General features: G+C 36.0%; 1 protein-coding gene and 1 long non-coding RNA gene across 3 annotated transcripts; both read right to left on the bottom strand.

The window, feature by feature from the left end:
- Window positions 1-1,038: 1,038 nt before the first annotated feature.
- On the bottom strand, window positions 1,039-2,516 carry LOC119787381. Its single transcript, XR_005281317.1, has 2 exons — window positions 1,665-2,516; window positions 1,039-1,443 (listed from the first exon to the last, which is right to left on the bottom strand). It is a non-coding gene; the product is annotated as an uncharacterized LOC119787381 (long non-coding RNA).
- Window positions 2,517-8,770: 6,254 nt separating this feature from the next.
- Window positions 8,771-16,677, bottom strand: im:7151449 (complement factor H). Of its 2 annotated transcripts, XM_038291208.1 has the most exons (8): window positions 16,476-16,677; window positions 15,592-15,777; window positions 15,381-15,480; window positions 13,112-13,182; window positions 11,656-11,838; window positions 10,413-10,478; window positions 9,061-9,132; window positions 8,771-8,925 (listed from the first exon to the last, which is right to left on the bottom strand). In XM_038291208.1, the coding sequence occupies exons 1-8, from the start codon at window positions 16,555-16,557 to the stop codon at window positions 8,843-8,845; spliced, it is 843 nt and encodes a 280-aa protein (XP_038147136.1). In that variant the 5' UTR covers window positions 16,558-16,677; the 3' UTR covers window positions 8,771-8,842. The 2 variants fall into 2 exon arrangements, with proteins under 2 accessions (XP_038147136.1, XP_038147137.1); XM_038291209.1 differs by lacking the exon at window positions 10,413-10,478 and having other exon boundaries at window positions 16,476-16,676.
- Window positions 16,678-21,691: the final 5,014 nt, after the last annotated feature.

The following is a 21,691-nucleotide window of genomic DNA, read 5'->3' as shown; positions in this document are numbered from 1 at the left end:
CAACTTTCACACACCTGTTATCAATTGATAGCAGATTATCAGGCTTTGCTGATCTGCAATAATCTGAATCAGGTGTGCTGAACCTCAGAAACATCCAAAACGTGCAGAGCAGGGTGCCTTGAGGACCAGGATTGAAAAACACTGGTTTAGAGGGTTGGGATGTAGAATTACTGAAAGCTTTTCCCAGTAGAGCTGCTGTCCTCTCCTCCTCTTTGGAAATAAACTCTGTTCTCTTAACCAATGTAAACAGTTCAAATACATGCTCAAAATATCTGTGGTTTGGCTGATTATTTTCACACAAATATTCAACATATTTTCTGACAATAAAATATGATTGCTTAGATTTACACTGAAATAATTCTCAATGAGAAACCACTAAAGAGGCAGGGTACAATAATATATAATTACATTTTTTATAAGGGACTTTTCCACTTTTTTTGGCTCACACCCTTAACAGGATAATGGCTTAACCCCATTCTGTGCGGGCAGCAATTATATTAATTGAGTGTCTCCTAAACAGAACAAAAACTTCTACTTTTTAAGATGTAAGCAATAACTAAAGTGATTCCTCTATATGTTTTTCAGTGATTTTTGCTTATAAAGAACTTCAGGGTTTGATACACATTCTGCATATACATATCTCAATGTAAACATATGCATAGAAAACATTTTTACGTTTCGTTGTAAGTTTGCTCTTACTGCATACCTGATCTTATTTTGTTCTGATCATTTCTACCTCTTTGTGTGACTGCATATGCTTCCATTTGCATTTCATTTTGTTGCTGGGATACGTGAATTTCCCTGCTGAGCATAAAGAAGGTCACTCTGTTCTATTTTCTTCTATTATACTTATATTTCCAAGTGTTTTTTTTTTTATTGTCAAGAATAAAATATTTTGTTATCTTATTGAACTGAATACATGCTAACAATACTATTAAATATGTATAAGGAAAAAGATTCCCTGTTGATTTCCTGGGTAAATCAGGAAAACCTGAAATAATAAACAATCATGAAAAGAAAGTCAAGTCAGGGGCGGAGTAACAGATAGTATCTTTATCAGCCTCCTAAGCAGTCTGTAAACTGAATTAAAGTCGTTGTGTCCTTCCTGAATAACTTGTATTATGTCTCTGTCCTGAAGAAAGAAGAAAACATGGAAACCCACCAGCAGAAGAATTCTCAAGACTCTTGAACTGAATAGTTTTAAAATAATTTATAGCTCTAGTAGAAAAAAAACGTTTACAACATAAATAGTATATACAAAAATAATAATTGTCAAAAAAGTGATTTAACAGGATTCTAAAATAATCATCAAGTTTGGCCTTCTTTGAATAGAAGTGCAAAAATGAAAGGTATAAAAGTGAGCCTCTTGTTGGTTCATTGCTTGGTAATGCTTTGGCAGTCTTTCATCTTTATCCGTATCTGTTCGGTCCAGTTCCAACCAAGCTGAAGTTGATAAGAAACAAAAAAAGAAAATCAGATTTTTATTTTCATAATTGAGCAAAAAAAAAAAAAAAAAACACACTGCAGTGATATTTTTGACAGATTCATATTCATAACTGTACCTTATATATCACTCTGAACAAGAAGACAAATTAAGAAATCAAAAATGAGGACTGGTTTCCTGTTGGTGTTAGGTTATAAAATATACATGAAATGATGTATACCTGAATGAAGAGGGACACTTAAAGTGTTTGGAAGTGTAATAATTCCGGCTTCAGGTCTTCTCCAGTGTCATATGAGCTAAAGTGTCATCAAATAAGGAATGTATGTGAGAATTATTGGGAGGGAATATTTCAATAAAAAAGAAAATGTTAAAGTCAGGTTTTATTTGATTTAATTGCAATCAGCATCACTGGGAATTGATGATTAGTAATTATAAGGGGAATATTTTAGAGGATGAAAAAAATTTAAAGCACTGAAATCAATATGAGTTGATAGGAACAATGTTTTTTTGACTGATTGTACATTAGTGTAACTTAGCAAGAAAAGCCCAGTCGGTTGCAAACCTGTAAGTTAGTTATTATTTTGTCTTCCATCACTCCCCTTCTTGACCCTTTGTTTAGATTTTTTTTTTACTTGGCCAGAAGATACTGTGCAACCAGGATGTCTTCAGCCAAACCCTACACTTCATCATTTATTTAGGCTGCTTTGACTAAGAAGTGGCCCAAAATCCAAGATCACATAAAAAACTTAGATAAAGCACTTCAGGGCCAACTGGAATCAGTAAAGGTCAGGGACCGATCATGTGAGCGGAGCGAAGTGGAAGAAATATGGTGGAGCGCAGAACGGTTTTCAATTCAAAGGCTGGAGCGAGGATTTGGCTCTGCTCCAGTTCCATATGACTTTATTTAAATTCATGTTTGACTTAAAACCTAGGCCAATGTCTATGCTGTAGTCTGTGCCTATAATCTGTTATAGTCTATGTTTGAACTTTACCACGGAATTGCCAAGATGAGGATGGCATATTGTGTGATAAAATATCATAAAAAAATACACTTACTATACTTAACAATACGGAGTGAGTTTACATAAAGTGATTGTTGTGGTAAGAGCCTGTTTTTGAAAATGGATCACATTCATGCAATATATGCTATTTTCTCATTTGCAATGGGATTGACCTTTTCTTAGGCAGTCTAGTAAAAAAAATTATAATTAAATAGGAAACGCGGGGCAATATGAATGGAGCAAGGTGTTATGCTCACAGCTGGAAAAAAGTGCAATAATTTAAAAGACAATATACATGTATCAGTCGCATCGTTAAATCAAACCCTGTGTCTCCCAGGGCCGTGGTATAATAACATAAAGGAAAAATGTCAGAAAATGCCTTTTGAGCAAGCATGGAGCGATTTCGCCGGAGCGGCAGGAAAATTAAGGTGACTGCGGAGTAGGGTTGTCACGATACTAAACTTTTCAACTCGATACCGATACTAAGGAAAATATTGGATACTCAATACCATTTTCGATACCACAAGGATAAAAACAAAGACTCCAAAAGTCTACAGAAATATATTCATTAATAAATAAACCACAATAAATAAACACAATAAAGGTTGTATGCTGTGCATAATATTAAGCAAGCTTGATAAAAAACTTATAAAATTCAAATTAAGTGGTCCTTCCTTGGCTATGCTTTGCACACATAACAATGACACTAGCCAAACCGGTTAAGAAACAAAAATAATTCTCAGCAGCTGCACCTCTTACAAAAAAAAAGTCTGAAACTGAGAAGTGCACAGAATTATTCAATCACACAGTGTTCTGGAAGTGCATTGTCCTCTATTCTGCACTTTAGATGAATGACTGCTTAGGTGCCACTGGTGACGGCACTGTATCGATACTTTTAAAAACGAGTATTGTATCCGGATACAACATTTCAGTATCGATACTTTTTTGAGTTTCGATACTTTTGACAACCCTACTGCGGAGCGGATTTTGAGCGGCGGAGCGAATGAGCGAACATCCTCCTGAGCAGGGAGCGGGAATTGCGCGGCGCTCTGCTAGGTTAATAAAGAGAAAGTGACCAAGCATACTGATATGAAAGTTATGCTCAAGTAGGCTGTTAAATAGGCTAAATACTCCACGCTAAAAATGGGTCACATTGCACCCAAAAACAACGTAAAATACTTTATGCAAATCATCCAAATGCAACCTGGACCCATTTGATTTTCTTTTCAATTATTATGTGAAATTTTCATTTAAATTATAACTTGAAGGCTGCTTTGTAAATGTGTCTTGCCTGAATGTCTGCGTGTTATTCCCAAGGGGAACTCCCACAGACAGGCAGCCTCAAACCTGAATATTATTATAGTGCACTCAGAGTCTCACTTAACTGTTCAGTGAGAAAGGACCAGCTATCTTATCGCTTCCCAGGCGATAGCTGGATGCGACACACACTGATAGCTCAGCCAGTTGCTGCTCTGTCCCCCTAACAGGTGTGCAGTTGGAGAAGAACATGCGAGGCGCCCAACTAGACAGTGTTTTTTGTTTTCATAAAGTTAGGTGGCTAACAAACTTTTTTTTCCCCCAACATACCATATCGGTGTGAGAAGTAAAAATATTTGTTATGAGAACTGTAGGAATGGGAACGCTGGACTATGAGGTTTAAAACATGAGCGCAGACTCCGTGCAAGTACGCGGGGGCCTTTACTCTGATGATCTGAATCTTTAAGAGAATGAAGTTGCTTTATTAATTTTCTATCCAATCTTATATGGTAAAAACATAAACCGAAAAGATCACCAAACGTCCCAGAACATTAAAGCAGCTTGTATTGTGTTTCAATACATGTCAGTGAGTTTAACATATAACAGAGTTATTGAAGTCTATATGAAAGAATTCATAAAGGGGTTGAAGAGGGAACCCATGCAAAGATGAATAGCAGCAAGAAAAAAGGAGAACCAGATATAAGGCATGCTATTTTTAAGTAAACATTATGAAAAAATATAGCTCACCCTTTTCTTCTAACAAGGAACTTGTTCAACATGAATATAAATATGAGGCCAACTGTGAAGAAAATACTTTTTTAATAATTTTCCTTTAATCCCAGCAAGTAGTGATATTATTTCCAAAGGCATTTGAAATTCATGTTACCTATCGTGACAACGATCACACTGACTATAACAGGTAAATGTCCTGTAAAAAAGCAAATACATTTTTTAAAAGACCAACAAATGACAACAGGTTTTGAGATCATATGCAGGCATCAAAACAAATACTCACCATTGCCCTTATTTACATTTATAGTCTGAAGATTCTGGCCTGCAAGTACATAACAATATAGTTAGTGAGTTTATATTAAACACTAAAGATCAGAGGGCTGTTTCACAAAACAGAGATAGCAGATTAAGCTGGGACTTTCCCAGATATTCTGGCTTAATTGAGCCCTTACTTTTTCACAAAAGCAGTAACAGAAACTTTAACATAGAGTTTAACTACTTTAGAATGAATTATTTTGACTTAACTAAAGGAACAAAAAGGAGGGAACTCTATATACTTCCTATCAATGCCAGGGCATTTAACTTTAACTGGAGCTCAGATAAAAGCCTCTGTGCTGTCTTTCCCTCATCATGATTTGCACGGTTTAGAATGCACCTACACTTTATGTCTTACTGGTGGAATATAAGGGGTTAACTGGAGTTTACCATTAGCTCTACTAGTCTGCGAATTTTATGGCTTACTGTGCTGTGCTGTTGGCTACCAGCTTCCGCAATACACCACATGCATCAGTCCCCCTCTCTAGTCCCTGGCAACTCTTATAAGCCATCTTCTCCATTGTATAATGTTTAAGGCACGCATTGTAAATTTTTGGGTTATGAATAAGGCAAGCTGACGGCCTTGGACTGAAAAGATGTTCCGGTCTTTTCCAGATGGACACATTTCAGTATGGCTCTGTAGTTGTTTTGGTTTCTTTTGACTTGTTGTGTTAGTGGAGGTGGCAGGCAGTGACAAGTCTATTAATGTGCCTGGGTAAAACTGTATTAAACTATACCAAACAACAACCACACAAACACATTGTTTAGCAAAGGAGAGCCAGCAGCTTAGGGCAAGAGTCAGGTATAAACTTGCAACTCAAAAACAAAGGACACACCTTCCACGACTAAAATGCTCACATAATGGACAAAGAAGTCTGAAGGTTTCAAACAGGGGTAAAGAAAGACATATTTGGTAAAAGAGAAAAGCAATCACTGAATAGACGGGGAAATATTGCAGTTTCAGCTAGTAAGCATCTTCAGTTAGGTTACACTAAAACACTCATCACGATTCAAATGACCTAGCACATAAACCCTACAAATCAAAAAAATCCAACAACTAGGAGAGCTTCATCAGCATAGATGGATGGTGATTCCATGGTGCTTAAAGGTATTGTGGAGGATTTTCGCGAAAAAAAAAAAAAAAAATTCCACTTATGAAAAAAAGAGGGAAACCAAGAGGGAATTTATTAATCGCACAAGCCCATTTCTCCTCGTGCACACACTGTTTAAAAGTTGCTGTTTGCATCGCTCATGCAAGCTTACTTTCCAAAATAAGATTTGCAATTTTTAGGTTAAGGTTTTAGGTAAGTGAAAATGGGGATGAGCACGTAGGATGGCCTTACGTAAACATATCACCAGAATGATTGACAATTAGGACGACCACTTATTTTCATGATCCACCCGTATGAAGAACATCCTCCACCTTTAGAAAACATTGGCACTCCAGCTACCAATTGCTGTAGAGCAAGCTGAGAGAATTGAAGAAGGCGTCTGGGTGTTTTTTTAGGAAAACCGAGCAAAGGGCTGGTTTCCTCTGATTTAAGCCTGTTTTGCAGTTGCATGACATGGATGACTGAACATTTGCATATGCATGCACCAGTGCTGGCACTCACTTTGTCTGCAGTCTTACATTCACTTTTGCCAGCAAGGGCAACAACAGTGTAGATTCTAGGTGGAGAAAGAGTTGGTAGGATCATACTAAGTTTGGGGGGGGATTACATTACAAATATATCACAGATGATTAAATATGCTATAATTTAGATTCGCAGTAAAAAATTAGAGTAAAAATCAGCAAGCTATACAGAAACATGTTTGGAAATCACAGTTATATGATTTATTTTGTACGGGGCAGGGGTTACTTTCTGATACAGGACTCCCTAATGTTATTGGTGTATTGGCTTGCAGACATTACAATGAAATGCCCCCCTTGGTGCACCCCTTGGTGCACATGAAGGTGATTTTGATTTAACAAAAGTCTTTCATCGTATCGCTGCTGAGGTAGAAGTAAGTTACGGTGAGGCCTGTCTCCATCTTCAGCAACAACAAAGCAAAGTGGTCTGGATCAGTCCAGTATGTTAAAAAATACTTTTATTGAACAGCAACAGAATAGAGAGCTTTTAACTTAATACTCTGAGCTCTGTGAGGGCTACATTGAAAGCTGCTGCTGCAGCAGTGCATGCTGGGACAGCTGTCAATCTCAAGAAAGAGAAGTCTGCTCTTATGCATACTCCGTGAAGAGGGAGGGGCGAGAACAACATCCGGCGACTTTGTCCATTCTCTGTCTGCTGTTCTTATGAATTGGAACAGTTCTAGGGTTGAGGCTGAAGACGTTTTTCATACGAGAATGCACAAGTAGGACATATTGAGAAACGGCTATTGACTGACTCAAACCCCAAACAATATGGATACCAAAATAGTTCAATGCTCAATATCTTCTGATTAACATTTACAGCACTTGCTTTTTATGTATTTAATTTTGATAGCTGGAAAAAATATCGCAATATATTGTCATATTTCAAAATTGCAATAATACTGCATTGTATTGTGACACGTGTCATATTACAGTACAACACCGATGCCAATACTCTTCATCAAGTCCTTTTTGGTTCAGTCATTTAAGTTGTGTGAATGTTACTAAAATGTGTATTAAAAAAACCCAAAACGAAAGATTATAATTATAAGCCATATTTGAACCCTGGATCCCTGTATTCAAGTAAAAAACTAGAAAAACATTACCAAAGAGGGTCTGTGTGGGATTTCAAAAAAGTAGTAGACATCCATCAGCTGTCAAATTCACACATTACTAAATTAGCTTTGATTTATTTAGGTTTATGGCTGTTCATGTGAGCAAAATGATGATAATGACAATTGTCAATTAAGAGAAGTAGTTTAATTTAGACTATTTAGGCCTTCAGTCAATCCATTTCTGTGATCTACATATTTCTGTGATCGACATCATAATTTCATGAACAAAGCTTCAGGCGCACATTTAACTAGATTACTTAAACCTGGCTTGACTTAGCAGCACTTGTTGAGCATAGACTGGCCTTTGTGATGAAGCCAGGATGCACTGTTCACACTAGGTCTGCCTGGCTTTATCTCTTTTTTTAGATTTTTAAACTCTGCTTTTGTGAAATACCACTTAGATTTAGTATTTTAGGATAAACATCCTAAAACATGCACAACCCTTAAGAAAATCTAAAATGACTATTTCTGACACAATTGAAATGTAACTTAAGTTTTACCATAAAAAAAAAAAAACACCACAAGCTAAACAGCTTAGTTACTATATATCATTTTAAGTTCCCTCCCAATAAATAAAACAATTTCTACCATTAGGCCTCCTTTTTCACAACAATTTTAAGGAAAAGTGAACCAAACATTTGTAGTAGCAAATACTATGGCAAAGACTTATTGTGCTGTTTCCCACTTCTTATATGAGGTTCAATATTCTTCACATTTAAAGTTTTGACGTGTTCTTTTTTTTGTCCACTAACTTGTATCAACCTTGAAGACATTTAGCAACTGTTTTTAAAAACAAACATGTAAAACCATTATGAACTATCTATTAATAGTCTGCAATATTTTCTACTACAAGCAGATGTACAGTACTAAATAGAGAATTTTCTTTCACTAGGGGATCATAAACTTTTCTGCTTTTTAACTAATTAATTTAAATTAATTAATTAATTTAATTAAAGCAGAACCACAACCAGTGGAAATAGAGTATGATAAAATGCCTTTAGTCAATAATAGTCACTCAAAGCTCATTATATATGATAATGTGATATATCAATATTTATTCTACAATCCACTAAAAATACATTATTTAAAAAGAAATAAACTAAAATACAACTGTTAGGAGTCTAGTTAATAAAATGGTTAAATGTTTAGAGGTATAAAAGAAACTGGTTAATTACTTAGTTAATTGGCAAAGGGATGGGCTGACCCTAAGCAAGAGAAATATGCTAACAAAAATACACACTTAAAAAACTTTAACTGCAAAAACAAAATGTAATATAAACCAAAACTTGCTTACCATCTTGAAATAAAAAGAAATTTAGAAGGTGTCTTAATGAAATAAAAGGAAAGGTTATATACCTTTATAAACAGAGGATGTAGAATACGGTAAAATGGTTGTACCAGCTGTTCTCTTGGGTAGCGATGATCTGTTATCTTTAAATGACATACAGTAGTTAGATTAATCCTTCTTTATTTTCTCAGTTATAAAAAAAAACTAAACAACGATTGCTCAATAATTCAAAGTAATGAACGGTAACATGCATTTATCATTAGAGAGCATGTCTGTACCTTGTTTCTGTGTGGAGCTACGCATTGATACCAAAGTTGTGATGGTTTTGGGTCTGGGAGTGGAGGTCGAAACTTAAGAAGAGAAGGATTTGGTGACAGAAAAAAAAATAATTACTTTACCTCTCTTTATTGAAAGGGGTAGACTTAAAATAGAAATACAGTGTTTGTCCCTTGAAGATTTCTGCTTCTGTTGCATTTAAGACATGTTTTAGAAACTGAGTGCAATAAAAGCGAAACATAATCGGAGTAAACAAAAAGCTATTTAAATATATATCTGTTAGGGGCAAAAATCTTTTTTTTTTAAACAAATTGTCTATTTCAATAACGACTGCCTCTTTTTCTGTCTCCATTTGCAGCAAAATTTGCATTTTAAACGTCTTTGGAAGAACATACCCAGTAACACTAAAGTATTTCAATTGGGTTAAGGGGAGTCCTTTGACTATGGGAATCTAGAACCTTGATTTACCTTTTATAGCCACTTAGACATAAACTTTTTTGAATTCTTTAGAGCTTTTCCTGCTGCTGAACTAAAAATTATTTGACCTTAAAGTCATAAACTGATGGTTGGTACATTATACAAGCCCCATGGCAGATACAACAGAACACAAATATCTTCTATTTTCATCCTATTAGGTTCTGTAACCATAACGATTTTTGCTTAGTAAAAGTAAGACATGATTTTTACATTAAATTATTCGTGTTCTTCTGGAATTTCTCCATGTTTATAACAATTCTTATCTTTATTGATGAATCTTGAATGTTGATCTAGTGGAGCAAGTTAATCTGTCGGTTAAGGTTAATTTGTCACTTGTGTTTCACAAGAATAGTAAAACCTTGGAAAAAAACCTTTAAAACTGACAGACGTTATAATTCGTTCTCTAATTTCTTTAAATTTGATCATATGTTACTTTTCGAGATATTTTAATCTAGTCCATCCTGTCAGGCAGTTTCGAATTGAATGACGTCTTGATCCTTCATATCTTGGCATCAATCAAGCCATGGTAAGAAAGGGGAAACTTTAATAAAATATGATAAATTAAGATAGTTTAATTATCTCAAAAATCTCATAAATTAATTTCCCCCATTGGGCCAGGTAGATTCTGGTAGATATTTCCTTAAAAAAGAAAATATCATATGGAAATGTCTTTTTTTAACCTGGCGCTACTTATCTTTAACTAATACTTAAAAAGTATTCAATGATGTTAAACATTTAGGTGTTAAACTAATCCTTCAGGGGGGATATACTTTTTTCATAGCTCTTTATATACTGTAGCTCCTCTTTTTATTTGCATGTGAATGTGTAAGAAAGCAAAATATTGGTTAGACATTGAACTTTGACACAATTTGTATACCTTGTTCTGTTGTTGCAGCAGAAGATGTAATAATTTTTGTTGTAATACTGTCTTCTGTGGTCACACCTATGAATGAGGATTTAACTTAAGATCATCCTGAATACATTTTTTGGCCTTTTATATAGACTGAATGTTGGGCAGCAGCATGCAACTAAATCTGACATGAAGAAGGCCTTTATTTATGACTGACAGCCATGCATTTATGAGTCAGTTTAATTCTCATTGTGAGTGAAAAGAGAACATTATGAAGGATCATCTATTAATGTTAAACGCTCTTGTGTTAAACTGCTCCTCTGTACTTAAATGACGTGTTAGCAAAATACATGTTGACAAATGACCAACATGTATTTTGGGGTATTTTGGGGTAAAGTATCTATTATATCCAAGTATTCGGAAGTGGTTTAGGAAGAAATGGATGGTTAATAAAGAACCCACAGTGGGTAAGCTCAGGCATAAATAAGTAAAACTTAATATTTGTGTAATTCTTTACACTTTGAACATAGACGCTGTTTTTTTTAGATCAGGTTTCGATGGTGATGGCAAGTTATGTTATAAAGTATTTGGACTTTCTTCAATGTAACAAAATAGACTTAACATTTTAGATGATGAATTGGATTACAAGAGAGAAAACCAAAGGTAAATGGTCTGTTGATGCCAGTTTACAACATGTTCGGACACATCGTCTGTAAACCGAGGAGACATTCCAAAAAGAACTTACAAGGAATAAACTGCATTCCATTCAGCCACTATGTTGACCACTTTTCAAGGCTCAAAGTAAACAAACTCAGAAATCCTTGAAGTGGTCTTGTATGGAACACAATCACAATTCTTAGCCTTGCTTTATTACTGTGTAGAGACATTATTGCATGAAATAAAAGTCTTGACTGGCAGTTTTACTACTTGTTAAGATGAAAAGATGTTTGCGTCTTTTAAGGAAAAAATGGATTGATATTCATTCAAATTTTTGATTTTTCTGATCATTTTGGAACCCTAATAAATGCAGTTTAAAGAGTTTTATTACAAACAACAAAATCATTCAAACTGAACTGTTAGTGCAGGTGAGGTTAAATTTAATAGTCTAGATGGAACATTAATATTTTTTTAAGGTAGTGAAATAAATGGCTGGAAAAGTTATTTTAATAATGATTTGTGTTATTTGCAAATGTATTATCAAAAAGTTAGTATGTATTTTGTCTGGCAAATCTTCTAAGAAGCCTAAAAAAAAAACATCAAAAGTGCTTACCAATGCATGTTGGAGGCAAGGGATCATATTTCCCGGTTTTGGAGCAGATAGTGCTTTTACTCCCATTTAACCTGTATCCTGGGTTACAAGTGAAGTTTATAATTTGACCATATTCTGGTTTTTTGTCAGATTTCCAAGAAATTGTTCCATTTTCCACTTCGGTTGGTTTGGGACAAGTAACAACTAGGAAAGTTAGAAAAGAATATTGCAGTTAGATATCAGAAAAGTTATACCATATTTTCACGACTATAAGGCGCATATAAACGTCTTTTTTTCCCCCTCAAAATGTGCAGCGAGCCCTATAGTGCGGTGCGCCCTATGTGTGTTGTTACTGCGGACGTTGAGACCACCATGAGAACGTTAAAGGGGGAAGTGTGGGCGTGGATTGTGTATAAAAGAACAGGTATGTGCTTTATGCAGAACTCCTCATCTCCTCATTGAGGGAGGTGTATGTAAGGAGACCAGGTGGTTTTTTCTATGCATCACCATCGCTGTAAATCTGTGACTCCATGCTTGCCCATCTCACAGGTGAAACAAATGAATGCTGTGCTGACAAAGGAACTTCAACCGCTCGACATCGGTGTGAACCGGTCGTTCAAAGTAATGCTACATTCAACCGTCTGCTGCTTCATTTTTGCTGCTTGTACCAGTTAGTTTTGACGCGCGGCTGAAGCAGCTTTGCTGCTCTGACTGCGCGGTGCAAAAGTGTGTCTGACGCGCGTTGGGCGGAGCTACTCTATCCTTTCTTGGCCTTGCAGCTATATTTGCTGTGATCAGTGGGAATAAAGTAGTTTTAAGATGTTTTTAAGTGAGAAATCCACTTGAAAACTTAATCATTGCAGTCAGTTCATCCAGATTACAATCCCACCTTCCAATATTATTTCTGTCGGAGCCGCTCAGACCCCCACATACCAGCGGTGCACTGTCAGTAGGAATCCCATTCAACAGCAGCCTCTGGCCGGGTCGCCTCCTCGCGGTTCACCGCGGCAGCTGGTAGGTGTTTTTCATCTAAATAATCTAAACTGCAGGCACCAGGATAATAAAAGCGAACATATTCTGCCGGCAGATTTTTGCATTTTAAGTTAATTTATGTGTCAATTAACTGTTTCAGAGGAGTGATCACAGCGCTCTGTGTCATCAGCGATGTGTCTGTCTCACGGCCAGCTCCCAGGTTTGATTAATACTTTGTAATAAATACATGAATAAAGCACAATCATACTCAGTTTTGCTCCCGCTCTATTTTCAAATACGCAGTAGAGGTATTTAAACGTAGTAGAGGACATGTACCTGTATATAAAAAAACGCACCCTATAGCCTGGTGCGCCTTATGTGTGTGTTAAATACAGTAATGGCACACATAACTGAGACTGTGCCTTTTAGTATGGTGCGCCTTATGGTCATAAAAATACGGTAGGTAAGACAAGAAAAAAACAACTAGTTGAAGCATAACACTTACTGTTACATGATCCCCTTCCAAACCATCCAGAAGCATAGCAATGTCTAAAGCTAGATCCAGAAATACGGTACCTGCATAAAGACAAAAGTAATCAAGTAAGAAGGTTTACTGGCACAAAAAAGGGTGTATGTACCCCTTTTAAAATTCACAATACAATGTTCCTAAATACATTTTACACTGTATTTAGTGCACATATAAACACTATTTTATTGTACTTTAGGTTTTAAGAGTGCAGAAAAGATTAATTTCACCTCTCCAGGTGCTGCGGAGAGATATTTATATTCTATCAGGGTTCAATTTTTCAATCTGCTTTTCCTACTAAATTTTTTGAGCAATAACATCACAGTATCTGCTGGGGAGCTGCTAAACAAGGACCTCTGACTTACCCACTTCGTAAAACCGCCATTTTTTATTTTCCTCAGCGTCCAATTCTAAGCTCAAGGATGCAGAGGCTCCAAGTCGATAAGACAAAATGTTTGGTCGTTGGGTGTATTGACACAATTCATGACACTGTCTACCAGTTTCAAGGCCCCTAGATAATTATATCTCTGCTATCAAATGACAAAAATGTCTAACTGGGGTGGGGCAATACTCTGTGACCTCAGGCTGCAGCCACAAAAAGTAGAATGTGGTATCCGCACAGAAGACTTCCCTGTAGAAAGAGCAGCGGAGCTGTAATAGGCTTTCTAATGTCACACAAGTTGGTAGCACACTAGCATTTCCACACATGTAAAGAAGGTAGAATAATAAAAGGAGAAGCAGGACGTGAACAATCAATGCTAGAAAAGAGATGTTTGTGTGAACCTGACCTGTGGAAGAGGAGCATTATGGTAGTAAGTGTAAAAATCTACCATAAATTCAACAGTCATTTTAGCTTCCACCGCCTTCAGTACAGCGTCCGCACAGACAGAGGAAAATTGGCAACTACAAGGACATCTGGTGGAAGTGGTGGACGAGCAACAACTACGACCAGTGAGGGTTCGCAAATGTATCTGATTTAGCCCGCGTATATCAAAAGATTGTGAAAACTCTTGTAAAGAAATTACTTTCACTTTTCAAGAAATTGGATATATAAATAAAAAAAGCTGTGTTTTCCACTTCCTCATTTAGCATGGTGTTGTTAGCTTGCAGATTGTGCTGTACACACAGCACAAACAGTGCTGCATGTCTCATTATCCGTTCAGAGGATAGGTGCGTCAAACATGCCCACATGCACAAACATGGCAGGTTGTGGACGGTTATGCAGATAGGGGTATTGTGACAGACACACTGTCTGTTTTCAAATGTGGTCAATTTTGTGGCCCCTTCGTCTGGGACCCCTACAACCAAAAAGGTTGGTGTATACATCTAAACTAGGCCTTGCCTGGACAAAATGTCAGACCTACCTCAAAACAGGGATAAATGAGGGGCCTGAGTTGCAACAATAACCGGGAATTAAGCCAGTTTCACTTTCTGTAGACAACTACATTTTTCAAATATTTGAAGGAAGGATTGCGAAGGGTTAAGGGCGCCTATATTTAGCACTCATGGGAAATAGTCAGGGAATTCTCTGAACTGGTCACCAATCCATCACAGAATATGTCCCATTGGATAGACAATATTGAAAAGACAAAAAACATTCCCTTTTTTTTTATTTTAACAATTTTTTAACAAAGATAATTACTGCTCTAAGTGGTTCTCTCTGTCACCTAAAGGCATGTTTTATAGTCTCTATGCTACATTTAATGATTAATCTATTAATAAAATAGTTATTTAAGATCAATCCAATTAATTGTTTCACCCTTGTATAATGGATTTGCTTTGGGCTTGTAGATCATTTTACTGTTAATCCAAAAAAATGGAAAAAACAAAAACAAACAACTAACTCAACAGCCACAAATTGATCTAAACAAAGTTAAATTCCACAAATATAAACAGTTGTATATATCCTGGAGGACAAGGAAGCCATATTTTAAGTATTTTTAAAGTAATATGTTTTTCAATTTGATATTTATCAATTTTAATATATAGCCCTTTTTTTCAACTGTAGGTACAGTTCCAGTTGGATAACTTGCCAGTGGGATCTGACTGAGCCGCTTCGCTGGTAGGAGATAAATGCTGGTATTGTAGCAATAAACAATAACAGGCGTCAGAACTGAACGTGACAATATTAGTGTCTCATGATAGAGCCACGTTGCAGCTTATCAAATCAAACACTTGATTTTGTGAGATAGCAGCATGGCATTTAAGAAATTAGCTATGGAACAAGAATGTGTGCGATCATACATACCCTTCTTCACACAAGGTTCTAACTTTTGAACCAAACAGAGTACCCTCACTGTATTCAAACGTCATGTGCGGCTCTGGAGGAGGGGGGCCACAGTCCTTCTCTGTGATTTGAAGAAAAGAAAAATAAATATCAATACAGAAGATAGAATAAATCAAGATGATGACATAAAGCATTTTGGGTGGCTTTAAAATGGAAGTTAGAAGGAACTCACTCTTGCAGACGATGTCGGATTCGCTCCATTTGCCATTAATGCAGTTTATGGTCACAGAGCCACTTTCTTTTTCATATCCATTGTCACATTCTAAAGTTGCCTCAGAACCCTCTGGGAAATCATTTTTTAGGAGGGTTTCTTCTGTGAGAATCCAATTCTCTCCAACTTCAGGTCTGAGGCATTGAGCTAAGAGAAAATAAGATTCATATATATATAAACTGTTGTTGTTGTTGTTTTGTTTTTTTTTATAAGAGCTTCTATAAAACAGTAAAAAAGGATAAAAATTTTAATATTTTGTTTTAACAAAAAAAAAAAGTATTCAGACAGGTCTGTGAGCAAGACCCTCAACCCCACACTGCTCCCCAGGAGTCACACAATGGCAGCCCACTGCTCCCCAAGGGAATGGGTTAAAATGCAGTTAGTTAATGAAGTTAACTTCTCCATTGTGAGATCAATAAAGTTAAATTTAAATGTCTATTTCTACTTCATAGAATTATTTGCTTATTGACTTTACAAGCTTTACAAGCATAATGTCATCATATGGCAGGACATTATAATATTATAATATTTGTATTAATACTATTATCAAAATATATTTTTAAGTTTTTGGATTCAACTTAAGTAGTTTTTCAGATGTTTTTCATTCTAATCTTTATTTATCCTTTTGTTTTTCAAACAGCAGGTTTTTCTATGTGCCTTATGTCTTCTGAGTCACATTTCCATTATGTTTAATTATAATACTAATTAATTCAATAAAAAAAACCTAAAACTTCAGGTTCAAGTTTCTCTTTTTCTATTTAGCTTCATGGATGAAGAGCTGATCTCGCTTATAAAGCAGCAGTAAATGCGCTCAATCAAATCCTTGGTTTCGCTGTAATACTGACCTGCAGCACTAAAGACAAAGAGGTGGAGAAGCAGGGCCAACCTGCATGTTTCCCGTCTGCTGATGTCCAGTAAAGCCTCCATGGCAACTCTTAGAAAACCTCTGGAAGTATCCGGTTGAAGCGCAGGTCAACAACTAAAGAGTAAAAGCACAAGTGTGAAGACGATCCCCAGACTATCAACGATTCTCCTCCCACTGACGATCGCTTTAATTCTCCACAGTCTGGTCAAGTTAACGCGTTTACAGAATACATACTGATTTCAAAATAAAAGCATAGGTTCTATTATAGAAGTTTAAATTAATATAGTTAGTTTCTTCTCCAACTTCATTGATCAATTAAATAATTATTTCTTCCGTAAATAATAACCCATATATGTTTATTGACACAGTGCCCCCTTAATAGATTTTAAATATGGGCAAGTCACATTATTTTGAAATATAAACCTACATTTGGACACATTTCGAGTTTTTTCCCCCATGCTTTTAAAGGGACGTTTTATCATCTGTTTTTACTCTATCAATAAAACAAAATAAATAAAACCAATAGTGTGAAGAATCAAATCAGTAAAAAAACAAAAGAAATAAAGAGATTTCATTAGTACTAAACTTTCCTCACCACTCAGCCCCACATGTGCCTTCAGTGAACTTTACTCCAAATGCTGTAACAGGAAAAAAAGTGGAAATCCATTGGGTGTGACCTGTCATTTATTAACTGAAAGATTTTTATTATGAGCTGCTCTTGACATGTCTGCGTGTCAACAGAGATAATATCACAATAGTTAAATCATTATTGCTTTATTATTGATTTTGGACAGAAATGTATTTTTAATGTATCCACCCTCCCTCTTCTCTTTGAACCAAAACAATTAGAGTGAGTCACTGTCTGTAGTTTTGTGATATTGTTATGGATACAGCAGATTTTTTTCCTTTTCTTTTTAAAGGGGATAGTGCCTAATTGCACACACTTGCACAGGAACACACAAACATTCCAATGAATCCAGCACCCGCTTTAAACCACAACTGCTTTGACAGGGGTAATTTTTCCCCTCCACCCACTGTTACCAGAGGAACCCTTATATAAATCCTAGAGTAACCAAGCAACAATGCATTCTGGCCTCTTGCATACACTTTAAATGATACTATTTTTCCAAAACAGCACCAAAACAGGTTTTATGTCTGTTTTTTATCTAATGTGTAATGTATAATTCTAAAAATGTGTAGAGCTAGTCTAAAGTTTAAATAGCTTGAACTCTGGTTTAGAAGTTGAAAAAATATGAGGTCAAGCAAGAAAAATGGGACCTGTAACAAACACTAAGCACTTTCTTCCATTTTTAGGTGCTGATATAGCAGCATAAGTATGAGCAGGTTGAGTTGGTCCAAGGCGGGCTTTTCTTATCTTTCTGAACCGCCTGTCCAAGTGAAGCTTGAAGATACCTCCCTTTCCCAAAAACTTACTAAAATGCAGCCGTCTCCCCTTGCCAATAGTGAGGAAAGATGTTTCCAGAGTAGGCTATTGATATCTGGTTGCTTAATTCACATGTTTTTAAGACACATCACATAAGTAACATGCACATCTAACTTAATAAACACAACTTTTCTACACCTCCCTTGTATTTTTTATTTGCAAAATGCTACATTAAAAGCTCTGTTTTTCAGATAACCATTTTTTGCTAATGCATTTTCCACAAAACAGGATAAAAAGGAAGGAATTAGAATACAAATATTACTGTGGCTGCATTCCTTTTTATCTGGGAAAACAAAAACAAGGAATGCCAAATATTTAAATGGTCTACTTTACATAAATGATTGTATTATTACTGTGATGTATTTCAAAAAATATTAAGGGTAGTAGCCTATCAACAAGAAACTTAAAGCCAGGAAAAACAAATGAATATATAGGTGCAAGGTTCAAAGGCAGCCTCAGGTTTTCCTTCCCCAAGGCTCATACACTGAACTCTTCATGGAAGTTGGCGACATCTGGAGCTGAAAAAGATAAATTGCGTGAAAAAAAAAATGAAAATATGCCAAAAGCATTTCAAAATATGATGTTAAAAAGGAAAAATACCAAAATTTTAAACCAGTAGTATCTTACACGCATGGAAAACAATTGTTGGTACCAGAGATGGCAAAAGTACTCTCTTTCCGTACTTGAGTAAAAGTACAGATACTTGTGTTAAAAATACTCTGGTAAAAGTGGAAGTACTGATTAAACTTCTTTACTCAAGTAAAAGTAACAAAGTACAGGCTTGTAAATTTACTTAAAGTATAAAAGTAAAAGTAGAAACCACTTTTTTCATGCCGTTGCCTACATTTTAAATGGATGTCTGCCAATAGGACTAGATCTCCGTTGTGTTCATTTTCAATCATCTCGTCGTCAATGCTACTATGCTAACGCCACCGCCACCAAGCTGCAATGATTTGCCGCCAATGAATACCGCCGAATCTGTCGATTCATCTTGTAGTGGTGCGTCAAATGCAACGTAGATTCCCATCCAATTAGATTGAATTTGGTATTGATGACGTGAAAAATAATAACGGTAACTCCATTGAAATGATTCAAAACTAAAGTAACGAGACAATTTTTTAAAATGTAAGGAGTAGAAAGTACAGATATTTGTGTAAAAATGTAAGGAGTAGAAGTAAAAAGTCGCCATAAAAATAAGTAGTAAAGTAAAGTAAAAATATCAGAAAATTCTACTTGAGTACAGTAACGAAGTATTTGTACTTTGTTACTTCCCATCTCTGGTTGGTACACAGGGTTTGATCAAATGAAAGCATTATTATGCATTATTTTTTCTGAGAAGTAAAAGGATATATCAGTAATGAGACATGAGAATCAACCTATATTTTCCATTTGTTTTAGGATCAAAATTTAGATTGACTTGAATTTTGCAATTGACGAATACGTTTTTACTTCATACTTTCATTGAATAAATGCATGTTTTTTTTTTAAGGTAACTTCTAAAGAATAAAACTTTAATAGTTCTAATATGATAGAAGCTGAAAATTGACAATTTTTTGCCTTGAATGCATCCCTGTAAATGAAACTTTACAAAAAAGACTTCTACACAATGTTGAACTTGCATTAGAATACATTTATTTACAACATTTCAGTATTAGACCTTCATCAGATGAAGAGAAAATGAAATTTAAAAGTAGAAACGTTATTGCATTAAATCTGAGGTCTAGTTTCTTGAGAAGATTGTTTCTTTTTTTATTTGGTTGGTGACGATGTATGTATTAACACATTGTAGCGTTCTGCCCTGCAAAGTGGTTGCATGTTTTAAAGAACTTACTTTTTCCCACAATTTTTTTTTTTGGATGTTGTTTTCCACTGACGTTTGATTCTGTGCAGCTGAAAGGATCTTTACTAGTATCTATTTAGTTTGGGACACTTGTTATGATGCATAACTATAGAAAGTTTCTTTTTCACAGCCAGGAAGAGCTAAATAACATTTCAAAATCTGAAGACATACAACATTTACATCTAACAACCAGATAAGTTGAAAGAAATGTGCAGACGATGCAGAGCAGGAGCAAGGAGAGAAAAGGGAAGTAGAAAATATCATTATATATTATGTGTGGGGCCTTCTGACTGAACAAGCAGGAAGATATTTATAGAAGGCTGGGAAAAATTATTTATACTGTGTGTGTCTTTTTACTGGGGCGTGTTCAGCACAAGCTGCAACCTGATAACACCACACTCAAGGAAGTAGAAGACACAGCCGTGTGCAACTTTACCAAAGTCTTTTTGTACTTTCTAGTCATTTCTTTCCAGAACTCCTTCCACAGTCTGTTAATAGGGCTGATAGGAGCTAAATCAAATGACGTCTTACTTGCCATGTTTTCGATGCAGACTGTCTGCATTATACCTAATAGAACTCAACTCAAAATGTTTTCTACTCCATTCTTTGCACCATATACATTTATTTATGTTTGCACTGCTCTGAACCTTCCATATCAATGCCTTTTTGCACCATTATTTCAGTCATGCCTTTTGCCTCGACTTTCTAAGGTTTTCGCAGTGGCTGAACAAAGCTTTTGACTTGTTTTATGTAAATGTCAGGGTGGTATATATCTCTAAAGCAAGACCTCCTCTTAGGAATTATATCCAAATATTTGACTCTGCTCACATTATATGCTAGCCTGGGTGCCAGTCCGAACTTAGTCCCGCCCACAAGGTTTGAGTTCGGGGAAGTTCGGTCTGGCTCTGCTCCATAGTAGCGCGAGTATTAAAGCCCACTGTCAGGCGATCCAATCAAATTGTCAGGGCGGGCTTTATACGATGATGGACAGATGATCAAGAGTAACGTTATCAACCACGTGACCAAAGTGCGCTTGGGTGACAACAATAATGGCTGCCGCTGGAGAGTTTGGGTGAGTAGATTCTGCTATTAGGTCTGTTCTAGAAGATATCGACAGCAAATTAATTTTAAAAGAGGAACAGAGAAACGCGATCAAGGCTCATCTTCTTATTCTAGGCGTGAAACTGCACGCTTTGATTTTTGTGGACAACAACTATGCCTCGCTTAAGATACGTCACGCACTCCGTTGCTCTTATTGGTTGTAGGTCTATCCAATTGAGTATAGAGGCATTTTTTTCCTGGTTCGTTCAAAACACGCCCCATAATCACAGCTCTATGGTGCAGTATCAGACTCATATTCTGACTAGAATTGAGTCGGACTACGTCAGGCTAATTATATGCCCCTTTATCAGAGGCAATGGTGCAGACCAGGAAGCAGAGTTGTAGTTTAACACACATCTCTGCAGCTTCTCTACTGTTACCCACTCTTTACTCCATCCAGACAGTGTCTTGCCCACGACCAAAATCTAATAAATTAGCAAAGATTCCGAAAGGAGTAAATCATGATAATCTAATTAAAATCAAAATAACTGAAGCATCCTCTTGGAACAACAACACAAAAGCTTCTTTAGAGCCACTGTAAGACATATAGCTACAGGGATCCTGCCGTCTTTCAGCTATCAACATCTACAACAATTACTTGAAAAGAATCTGAAAGGGCTAAGACACCATTTCATTTGACCTTGGAATCAATAAGGTATTTTGGAAAGGAATTAAATGCCAACTAAAATATAGTTCAATGTTGTTGTTTTTTTAATGAAAAAAATTATCACCTGGACCCATTAGTCTGAAATCTCAGTTCTCAACCAAATGTGATTTGCAGATGTTTTTGTGTAGAAAAATGAATCAGAAG

This window comes from Cyprinodon tularosa, unplaced genomic scaffold (assembly GCF_016077235.1).
Source record: "Cyprinodon tularosa strain WSP-4 unplaced genomic scaffold, ASM1607723v1 ctg297, whole genome shotgun sequence".
Classification (NCBI taxonomy): Eukaryota; Metazoa; Chordata; class Actinopteri; order Cyprinodontiformes; family Cyprinodontidae; genus Cyprinodon; species Cyprinodon tularosa.
This window is presented reverse-complemented; position numbering and strand designations above follow the sequence as displayed.